The sequence below is a fragment of the Cyclopterus lumpus genome, chromosome 17 (assembly GCF_009769545.1).
Source record: "Cyclopterus lumpus isolate fCycLum1 chromosome 17, fCycLum1.pri, whole genome shotgun sequence".
NCBI classification, from domain to species: Eukaryota; Metazoa; Chordata; class Actinopteri; order Perciformes; family Cyclopteridae; genus Cyclopterus; species Cyclopterus lumpus.
Genome location: NC_046982.1, coordinates 1,487,873 through 1,499,458, shown reverse-complemented (window position 1 = coordinate 1,499,458; position 11,586 = coordinate 1,487,873). Strand labels below are relative to the sequence as shown.

General features: G+C 43.5%; 1 protein-coding gene across 2 annotated transcripts in view; it reads left to right on the top strand.

Moving 5' to 3' along the window:
- The first annotated feature begins 7,352 nt into the window (after positions 1–7,352).
- The window catches only part of LOC117746536 (major facilitator superfamily domain-containing protein 12-like), a 9,088-nt gene continuing 4,854 nt past the window's right edge, over positions 7,353–11,586 (top strand). For both annotated transcript variants that reach the window (XM_034555738.1, XM_034555737.1), the window contains exons 1-4: positions 7,353–8,266; positions 8,600–8,719; positions 10,922–11,132; positions 11,232–11,361. In XM_034555738.1, coding sequence (XP_034411629.1) covers positions 8,119–8,266; positions 8,600–8,719; positions 10,922–11,132; positions 11,232–11,361 — 609 coding nt within the window. In that variant the 5' untranslated portion in view covers positions 7,353–8,118. The remainder of the gene's footprint in view (positions 8,267–8,599; positions 8,720–10,921; positions 11,133–11,231; positions 11,362–11,586) is intronic.

Below are 11,586 nucleotides of genomic sequence, written 5' to 3'. Positions count from 1 at the left end.
AAAGCATTACTATTATTAGCAGACAGCTTTGTCACCGGCCTCTCTAGAATTCTAGTTCTTGTTTGAAGCCGCACAGAGCGCACCAGACCCTTTGCATCTGGTCTTACATCCAACACTTTTCCCATCATCCAAGATCCTCTTGGCGCTGTGGAGTCCGCAACAAGAACTATGTCTCTAGTAGTGAGGCTTCTTCTTGGCCTTGTCCATTTTTGTCTCTCTTGCATCATCGGTAGGTACTCAGAGATCCATCTCTTCCAAAACAGTTCAGCCATGTACTGTATTTGCTTCCATCTTTTCCTGATGTATAGATCATCTTTATCAAACATTCCTGGTGGCATGAATAAAATTAGAATGTGGTTTGGTGTGAGAGCTTCAAGGTCATCTGGGTCGTCTGACACTCTTGTAATGGGTCTATCATTTAGTATTACCTCAACCTCACAGAAAATGGTCTGGAGCCCTTCGTCGTCCAGAGTTTGCTGTTGAAGAATTGAGGTGAGGACACTTTTCACTGAACGAATCAGGCGCTCCCAGATGCCGCCTTGATGGGAAGCTGCTGGAGTGTTAAAGTTCCATTGTATGCCCTCCTGGACCAAAGACCTCTGAATTTTGCTATGATTCACAACAGCCAGACTTTCCTTCAGCTCTCGGTTGGCTCCAAAGTTTGTGCCGTTATCAGTCCTGATGGAGGCGACTGGACCTAGTCTGCAGATGAATCTCCTTACTGCATTTAAACAGGAGTCTGTATCCAATGTATAAGCCACTTCCAAGTGGACAGCACGACTGGTAAGACAGGTGAAAAGTACTCCATATCTTTTAAGAAGACTTCTTCCTCGCTTAACATTGATGGGCCCAAAATAGTCAACTCCAACATTTGTAAAAGGAGCTTTGTCAGGCAACACTCTCTCCTCAGGCAAGTCTGCCATCTTCTGTTCACCAAGCTTTCCTCGGTTGCGTCTACAAACAACAGTCAGATATGACTTTCCTGGCAGCAGAGTTTGCATTAATGATCCAGTACTTTTGCTGTAACCTGGACAACATGTGATTTCTTCCTGCATGTCCCAGCTGATGATGGATATGGCTCAGAATGAATTTGGATACATGCAGATCTTTTGACAAAATGACTGGATGTTTGGATTCTGCTGGCAATGCTGCTCTACTCAACCGTCCTCCAACTCTGAGGAGGTCATCATCCATGACTGGGTCCAGTTTGTACAGTGGACTTTCTTTGGGGTCGTTTTTACAGCCACCCTTGAGTGAGGCAATTTCAACTGTGAACTTGTGTTTTTGTACGTATTGAATGATTGATTTTTCTGCCTTTGTAAGATCTTCAGGAGCTAGGCTTTGTCCCTCGAGTGTGACTTTAAAGCTCTGAATTCTTCTTTCCACTTCTTGTTCCTGAATCTTTAGATTGTCCTTTCTGAGGCCTGCAGACGCACAAAACTCCTTTCTCTTCTGTCTCAATAACAAGAGCATTTCCTTGACCTTCAGAAACCAAGCCACAGATCTTTTTAGGCTAATCCAAGATGAAAAATAAGAGATCAGGTGGTTCGTGGAATTCTCCAAGTCCTTGATGATAGCATTCACCATTAAGTCCCTTTTGACTTCTGGGTCATCTGCTGAAATTGCATCAAGATCCACCTCTAGTTTAGGTCACGCCTCCTTTGACTTGAATAGAAATTCCGGTCCTTTTATCCATCTCCTGCTTTTCAGGAAATCCTCAAGCTCTTAATCCTCTTGATGCTTCATCTGCTGGATTCTCCTTAGAACCCACATATCTCCACTGATCCACATCGGCCGTTTCTCTGATAAAAGCGGTTCTGTTTGCCACAAAAGTGTGGAATCGCCTGGTTTCACTGGAGATATATTTAAGAACAGTTGTACTGTCAGTCCAAAAAACTGACTTCTCAAGTTTAAATTGCAACTCCTTCCGAAGCATTTTATCAACTCGAACAGCAAGAACTGCGGCTGTGAGTTCCAGTCGAGGAATTGTAGTCTGCTTTAGTGGAGCCACTCTGGCCTTCCCCAAGAGAAATGCAACATGTACTTTACAGTCTTTTTCCAATCTCACGTAGGACACAGTTCCATATCCAACTTGACTGGCATCAGAAAAGTGGTGAAGTTGGGCTGTAGCAAGGTCTCTGAAGTCTCTGGGTTTAATACAGCGGTCCACTTTGAACTCTGACCTCCTTCGGAGGTCCTCAAGCCAATTAGACCATGGGGTGGGGAATAGCGTCATCCCATCCCAAGTTTCTCTTACAAAGCTCCTGCAGCAAAAGCTTGGCTGGCATATTAAATGGGGATAGAAATCCTAAAGGGTCATAAAGTGAGCTGACCACTGACAAGATGCCTCTTCTGGTCTGTGGCTGTTGTCGTAATGAGGTCCTGAACTTGAATGTGTCAGTTTCAATGCTCCACTGTAGTCCTAGTGCTTGCTCCATTGGAAGTTGGTCTGTATCCAGATCCAGCATTTCTTTTGGTCTTGTGTCTACTGCGATTGACCGCAGTACTGCGGCTGTTGCTGATCCATCCTGAAAGATTGAACCCTCCTTTATGACAGAGCGTTCAAGTCCTTGATCATTTGTAGTGCTTCCTCTTCTGAAGCCATGGATTTCAGGCAGTCATCAACATAGAAATTATTTTTGACTGTATTTATCACTTCCGCAGGGAAATTTTGAACATTATCATCTGCAGTTCTCCTCAAAGCATAATTTGCACAACTTGGTGAGGATACAGCTCCGAACAGATGTACTTTCATCCGATACTCCAGTGGAGACTGTGCAGTGTCACCATCAGGCCACCAGAGAAAGCGAAGAAAGTTGATGTGCTCCTCTGAGACATGAACTTGATGAAACATGGCTTGGATGTCAGCCATTACTGCAACAGGCTCTTGCTTAAATTGGATGAGAACTCCAATAAGAGTGTTAGTAAGATCAGGGCCCTGCAAGAGCTGGCAGTTCAGTGATATCCCTTCATAAGTTGCTCCACAATCAAAAACAACCCTCAGTTTGCCTTTCCTGGGATGATAGACTCCATGATGAGGGATATACCACACCTTTCCATCACTTTGTTCTAGTTGATCAGCAGGTACCATCTCAGCATATCCTCGAGTTATCATGTTGTTTAGAAATGTGGTGTATTCATCCTTAAATGGGCCATTCTTATCCATTTTTCTTTTCAGGCTCCGTAGGCGCTGTTCTGCAACACAGCGATTGTTAGGCAAGACAGGATTTTCCTGTCTGAAAGGTAAGTCAATACAGTAATGGTCTCCTGTTAATACTGTTGTGGTGCTCATAACATTCATGAACTTGATATCTTCTCTGGACATTTCAATCTGCTCCTCTGATGATCTCTCATTAAAGTCATGGTTATACTGTTTAACCAGCATTTCTTGCAGATGTTCCACAGAGATTCGGTTGGCTGTTACAGCAGGGCAGCCACTCTTACTTGTACTGCTTCTGCCACGCAGTGGACCATTAATGACCCAACCAACTCTGGTTCTCACTGCATAGGGTCCTTCATCCTGGCTGTTTATCAGCTCCCAAGGCTCCATCACTTTTGAAGCATCAGTTCCAATTAGTAGCTCAACATCTGCATCAATGTCATGGAGCTTAACATCCTTGAGATAGGACCATTGATCAAGATCCTCCTGTCGTGGGACATTCAGTGTAGAAACAGGGATGGTCTTTTGAGTTAAAACATCAGGTAACTCAATGAAATCATTTGCACTCATGCCAGACACTTCAAGACCTGACAGCATTTACAACCTTCTTTTGACCCATTGTTCTCAATAGAATACTTGTTCTTTTACCCCTTAAGTTCAATTTTCTTGCCAAGTTCTCGGTACAGAATGTGCCTCACCTTCCTGGATCCAAAAAGGTATACGTCTGCACTGTTTTGTTGCCCCTCTGGCTCTTGACTTTGACTGCAACAATAGAAAAGATGGAATTATCTTCATAACCAGCCCCAATATGGCCACAGGTCTGAGACATTGCAGTTGAAACACTTGGAGGGCTCACAGACTGTTGGGGTTGATGTAAGGCTGTTCCTTTATCCTGCCGTTCTATATGAAGGACTCCTGGGTGCTTCTGGTGACACACATTGCAATCCAAGCGACTTCTGCAGTCTTTGCTTATGTGGCCTACTTTCAGGCAACCAAAACAAATACCCTGTTCCTTGATAAAATTGATCTTATCACGATGTCCTTTCTCTTTAAACTGTGGGAATTTATCTATCAGGTGACAACTTTTGAAGCAAAACAGACAGTTGTGAATAGAGAAAGACTTGGTCTTGTTTTCTGTATACGGAGTACTGACTCCTTCTTTTACTGCAGTAACATTGGTGGCAAAGCTGCTTCCCTTTTTCCTTTGTGTCAATTGACCAATGTTAGAGGCTCTCAAGTTGGTGGATTGTGAATCCTAAATGTTTCCAAAAAGTGGATCCGAGGCAATTCTGACCTGCTTTTCAATGAATACAACCAGATCATTAAACAGTGCTCTCCGGCCACTTCGCTCCTGCAGATCACAAGCAACATTTCTCCACCTTTCCCTTAATTTATAAGGAAGTTTCAAGATGATGCTCCTCATAATGGATGGTAGGTCCAGTTCCTTCATATGCATCATTTGCTCTGTTAGATTTGAGCATCCTCGAAGAAAGAGAGAGAATGATTTTAATATTTTAAGATCTTTACTTTTAACAGGTGTCCAGCTGAGAATCTTTTCCATATAGGCAGATGCAATTTTGTACTCGTTTCCAAAGTGCTCTGCTAGAAGACTTTTGGCCCTTTGGTATCCTCGTTCTGACGGTAAATGCCCACCAGGTCTCTTGGCTGCCCCCTGGTGTATTGTTCGAGAAAGTGTAAACAGTCACTCCAATTAGTTGTCTTCTCCTCCACTCCATTTTCAAAAGCTCTGATGAAAGACCTGTATTGAAGAGGGTCTCCATCAAACACAGGAATATTTCGTACAGGAAGGACAGAGCACAGATTTTGCTGAACCAGCAGAGCAGCGATGTCATTTTGTCTTTGCATAACATTTACAATATTTCAATTCAATTCAATTCAGTTTATTTTGTATAGCCCAATATCACAAATTACAAATTTGCCTCAGAGGGCTTTACAATCTGTACACATACGACATCCCTGTCCCAGGACCTCACTATCAATATCATTCTGATAGTTCTCAGTCAGAGTTTGGAGCCAGGAGGTTGCACACGTCCTGCTTGGTTTTCATTCACAGTTTGTGTGGCTGGCCTTTGCTTAGGCCTGACAACTTGTGGTTGAGTTATGGGATCAGAAACAGAAACCCCATGATCTCTTTCATCCATATCAACTAGAACAAAAGGTGTGGGCACGGGGACTTGATTGAATTGCTTTTTGAGAAGTGTTCCTTTCAAAATAAGAGTTCATGCAGTCCGAACATTTTGAGCCAGACTGTGATGAATTGATTTCCAAGACATGAAGCTTTGCATTTGTTACTGCCAATTCTGTATCAAGCTCCAATTGTTCCTTTTCTTTCCTCAAACGTTCCTCTTGATCCTCTATTAGATGTTTCCTTTTTACAGCAGCAACCCGCCCCATCAGAGCTGCCCTGTCGGCTTTAGCTTCAATGCGTGCAGATGATGTTGATGAAATCCGTGATAGCTGGGAGTGTGTCCTCACAGAGTTGACCTTTACCCTTGACACGTTAGAAGCACTATCTTCAGGGTTTCTCTCATCTGCGACACGCTGGTCGTTGAGGTCTTCATTTGGCTGCACATATGGTTGACCCATTTCAGACAGACAGCCTTTTACCTTTTCAGTGAAATCACAGAACGTTTTTCTTCGTGGTTCTTATTTTGCCTTGCAACTTCATCTTGTGGTAAAGGTAAGTTCACAAAAGATTCATGTATTTCATTTGCGTCTTGGTAACACGTGATGAACTTAGTAAGCTCAGCAGTCACTGAATTGACATTTTCATTTGATGCCATCAACGCACGTATGTTTCCCAAACACCTTTTGGCTTGTTTACATGTTGTACTCCTCTTTTGCTGGCACATTTCCGTGTAGAAGCCCAAGCCCTTGGAAGTTAATTGAATGTTCCTTTTCGCTGACGTCGATTCAACGTCACTCACCTCCACATCAGACATGTTGAACGCTTCTTCTAAACTGCTTGTTGCACAGCAATCAAAATCCGCAATCGGACATAAATACGGTTGAAGGGCAGCAAACAGAGTGCTCACTGGCCGATCCGATCCGTTTCATCACACACTGAAGTCGGGCTTTTACTCAATAAAAGCCGCTGATGGTGGTGCGCAGGTATTGCACAATGATCCTATGCAGCGATTCACCGCTGTCACTCAAACTTCACGAAACATGGATGTGAACAGCGACTTTTAAACTCCACTCGTTTGGCCGTTGTCCTCTACAGCGGTCGTATCACGTACCAGTTTCTTGTGAGAAGGTTGAGCTCTTAGTTCATCCGGTGAATACTACTTGTCAATAAAATAACTAAATACTAATATCAATTAAATAGCTCCAACAGTATGTATTTAAGAAATCTTTTTCTAATTTATTAGTTAATATGATTACCCAGAGACATTCAGTGGACCACAAGCTTATGCTTTGAGGGACGTTTGAGACGTCCTGAATGTGATGCTAACTGCTTGGATATGCTGTGACGGAATAATGTTGGCATTTTTTTGTTCATGAATATTGACAGAGCTCATGAAGCAATGACGAATAGTGGAAGAAGGTGAGGCTCTCAAATCTCGAATTAACGCTGTATTATGAAATCTAGACTTGATCTTCTCAGATGGGTTCGTGATATGACTGTTTTGGCCCAGTAATCCAGATAAAACAGTAAACCTGCATCTTCAAACTGGTCATTGGGTGTAGAATGAAAGTCATGGGATACACTTGTATTTGATCTTAAATGCCACGTCAACATGCATCTCAGCATTAATGCCAGCTGTGACTTGTGAGGCAGGCAGCTAATAACTTCCTGTTAAGATAACTCTAGTGCCCCTGAGCAAGGCACTGGATGTCAAACTGATGAAAAGGAGCTAGAACTGAGGGTGAACTTTTGCTTTGACATCTATGAAATATAACATTAAGTATCTTAGCCATTTTTGAAAACATTTTGACTAATACAAAATATATAGAATGATACCATTGCACCTATCTAATGGTGGCCAAATTGACAGTGATATATGGCTTTGACACTTTCAATATGTGACATATTTACGTAACTGCCGAAGTGATCTGGTGATGTCGCTCACACTGTTTCGATTTGTTACTCAATACACGATCTTTGGCTGTCACGTGAAGAAACCTACGGGGCTTCCGCTTTTGGCTGAGGGCAGCAGGTCCCCTATTGGTCAATCCCTCTGGTTGTTCACGCTGTCGTCATCATCATCAGTGCCCCGGTCTGCGTTGTTTTTTAACGGTACGTCTGTTTATGTTTGTTTCGCCAGATGTGTCCGGTGTAGCTGAAGCTTAACGGGGAGCCGCTCGGTGTTCTCCGTCCCGAGAGGGATTCACCTTCAGGCTGCTGCCGTTGAGCGAGATGTACGAAGAAAAAAGGCGCTCGAGTGGTTTAAATTCGGGGTCACTCAAAGGGGGCCAACCGACAGAACGCCGAGGAACAGCAGCTCGCGCTCGTTAAGTTGTGTCCACATGTCGCGTTAACGGGAGGGAAACCCCCGTTTAGTCCTCCGGTGTGCTTCGGCTTCGGTTCCCAGGACGCCGCCTCCTCCTCAGACGCTCCTCCTGGCGTTGACACTGATGTCGCCACTGTCACCTGGTCACAAGGAACCTGGCCCGAGATGCAAGGAGGCGTCTTCTTGTCAATGTGTAACTCTCTGAGCGGACAGACGCGGTGCTGAGTCACGGAGGTGACCCGAGACCTGCTGTGGTCCTGGAGCTCTGAAGACCTGTATCTGACTGCTGTGGTCCTGGAGCTCTGAAGACCTGTATCTGACTGCTGTGGTCCTGGAGCTCTGAAGACCTGTATCTGACTGCTGTGGTCCTGGAGCTCTGAAGACCTGTATCTGACTGCTGCTGCTTTATTGCGTTGGTTTGAGCGCTGTCGACGTAGCCGCTGAGGGCGCGTGCTTTAAGTCTGTTATCTCCCACGAGCCACGATGTCGGACACGGAGAGGTCTCTGCCAGCCCTCAAGAAACTCAGCTATGCGGTGGGCCACTTTCTGAACGACCTGTGTGCCTCCATGTGGTTCACTTACCTCCTGGTGTTCTACCACTCAGTCCTGGGATTCAAAAACACGTATGCAGGTAGTGTGTGTGTGTGTGTGTGTGTGTGTGTGTGTGTGTGTGTGTGTGTATGGATTTATGGATGCATGTGTGTGTGTGTGTGTGTTTCTGTCTGTCAATGCATGTGTCCGATACAATAACACATTAATAATCTTTGTGATGCTGCTAATGTCATTTAGTTTTTTAAAGAGACTCCACTATTCAGTTTACACTGGTGTTCATTATTTTATACCCATTCCTTATTTGTACAAAATTAATACAGTGAATTCTTTACCCTCGCCATGCATTGTCCTTCTCCGTCTGTTGTCGCACATTCATTTTGATTGTGTATAACTGACCTGTGAATGTCTGCAGGTGTGTTGCTGCTGGTTGGCCAGATAGCTGATGGCATCTGTACGCCTCTCATTGGCTACGAGTCAGACCGAACCCCTGGCTGTGGCAACTATGGCAAGAGGAAGACCTGGCATTTAGTTGGTAAGTCAGAGAGGTACGCAGCAGACTGCCCCACGCCATCCAACAGGGTTTACCCTCCAACAGTCACAGTTTGTACATCTAAATAAACTGTAAGGCCCATGGTAGGGAGTCAACATATTACATTTTTTTTCTTTATTCCGTGAATGCCCTGACTTTTTATCTAAACTATTGATATTTGTATTGATACATATTACATAATGCTCACATCTATGTAACCTTTAAAGAAGTAGTACTCGGTGAATGTTCTTCTGTGCTGGTCCTCTTTTCTGTCAGTCAGCTGTTATGTATATGCTCCCATAAAGGCTATTCATGTAACTTTTATTAAAACCTCCGGTTTGCATTATTCTCTAATGCCAAACTCTTATTGATCAAGTTCAGGTCAGATCAAGTTTTACAAGACTCCGTAATCACGGGTGGGGTTGATCTGTGCTTCACCGTGGAATGTCTTGAAAAGAGGAAGGATCCAAGTGACACGCATGGGAAGCTTCATCATAAACCGTCTATACAAGGTTGTGTTGGTCACAAGATGTCTCCTACTTCACTGTAAAGTCCATTCTCAGTGTGACCTGGAGCTAATTTACTTTCTTCATTCGACTTGAGAGCATGACTTGGCATTGATTTCAAGTCTGATTTTGGAATGCGGTCCCTCAAAACACTGTCCTCGCACTCCAGTAGCTCCAGCTTGAGCTTGGACCTGCTCTGCTTCAACGGTATGCTCGCACTCAGAGATTTCCTGCGTCAAGAAACGTCAGATGAAACGCTTACGTGGTGAAGCGATCCCTCAACCATTAATGCGTTCCACACTTTTTTTGGGGGGGTGGTGCAACAATTATGGCATCATTGGGCAACACATCCATAATGATGTTTCAGCATATGGCAATTCAAGTGGTCTGAGAGGAAACTAGACTTCTGCACCACCTCCTGGCTCCGTTTTCAGGCTTTAGGAAAGACTTTGGCCAATTACATTACATTTCATGTCATTTAGCTTACGCTTTTATCCAAAGCGACTTACAATAAATGCATTAAACCATGAATACAAACTCACAACAACAAGAATCAAGAACCATGTTCATGTTATCAGAGCGCTAAACTGTTAGAATAATGTAGCAAGCTAGCGCCTCGACTCACGATAACTAGTACTAGTACGAAAGGAATGACAGTATTAGTAATGAAGGACTATGTATGAGATGAATGACAGTACTAGTACATGAAGGACTATGTATGAGATGAATGACAGTATTAGTACATGAAGGACGATGTATGAGATGAATGACAGTATTAGTACATGAAGGACGATGTATGAGATGAATGACAGTACTAGTACATGAAGGACTATGTATGAGATGAATGACAGTATTAGTACATGAAGGACTATGTATGAGATGAATGACAGTATTAGTACATGAAGGACGATGTATGAGATGAATGACAGTACTAGTACATGAAGGACTATGTATGAGATGAATGACAATATTAGTAATGAGGACTATGTATGAGATGAATGACAATATTAGTAATGAAGGACTATGTATGAGATGAATGACAGTATTAGTAATGAAGGACTATGTATGAGATGAATGACAGTATTAGTACATGAAGGACTATGTATGAGATGAATGACAGTATTAGTACATGAAGGACTATGTATGAGATGAATGACAGTATTAGTACATGAAGGACTATGTATGAGATGAATGACAGTATTAGTACATGAAGGACTATGTATGAGATGAATGACAATATTAGTACATGAAGGACTATGTATGAGATGAATGACAATATTAGTAATGAAGGACTATGTATGAGATGAATGACAATATTAGTAATGAAGGACTATGTATGAGATGAATGACAGTATTAGTACATGAAGGACTATGTATGAGATGAATGACAGTATTAGTACATGAAGGACTATGTATGAGATGAATGACAGTATTAGTACATGAAGGACTATGTATGAGATGAATGACAATATTAGTAATGAAGGACTGTGTATGAGATGAATGACAGTATTAGTAATGAAGGACTATGTATGAGATGAATGACAGTACTAGTACATGAAGGACTGTGTATGAGATGAATGACAATACGAGTACATCCCTACTCTGGGGTACCAATAACAATATGTTGAAAGGTTATTATGTATTACCCCAGCTTTAAGCCTCAGTGAGTCACTTTTGTGTGTGTGTGTGTGTGTGTCAGGTACACTGAGCGTGCTGCTGTCATTCGCCTTCATCTTCAACCAGTGCCTAGGCTGTGGCTCCCTCACCCCTCAGTGGGCCAGTCTGACCTACTTCATCCCGTTCATCATGGTGTTTCAGTTCGGCTGGGCCGCCACTCAGATCTCCCACCTGGCTCTCATTCCAGAGCTTGTCACCTGTGAGCACGCTAAAGTAGAGCTCACTGCATACAGGTGGGTCTTCTGTGCAAAGATAGTGCACCTACCGAACAGTACACATGCAAGGTCATCTACAGATCCTGAGTGTGTGTGTGTGTGTGTGTGTGTGTGCAGGTATGCATTCACAGTGATAGCCAACATCACAGTGTATGCAGTGGCTTACCTGCTGTTCCACATCCAGGCCGGTCAGGATGACGACCCGCTCAGTGAGGAGCTCGGGCCACAAGATATCAACGTCTTCCGGGTGAGGAGTTCTCATCGACTCACACATGGCACTTTACAGCGTTCAAGAGTGGGTGGGGCCACAGAAAAGCACCAGGCGTAGACAGACTCTTACAAATAAAGGTGCCAACTAAAACCATGTAGAGCAGCCATGTCAGACGGCTGCTAACCTCAAAGAACGTGGCAGACTCTGAAGAGGAGCCACTCCCTGTACAGATATATGGTTCACACTGTGCCTTTTTAAGCG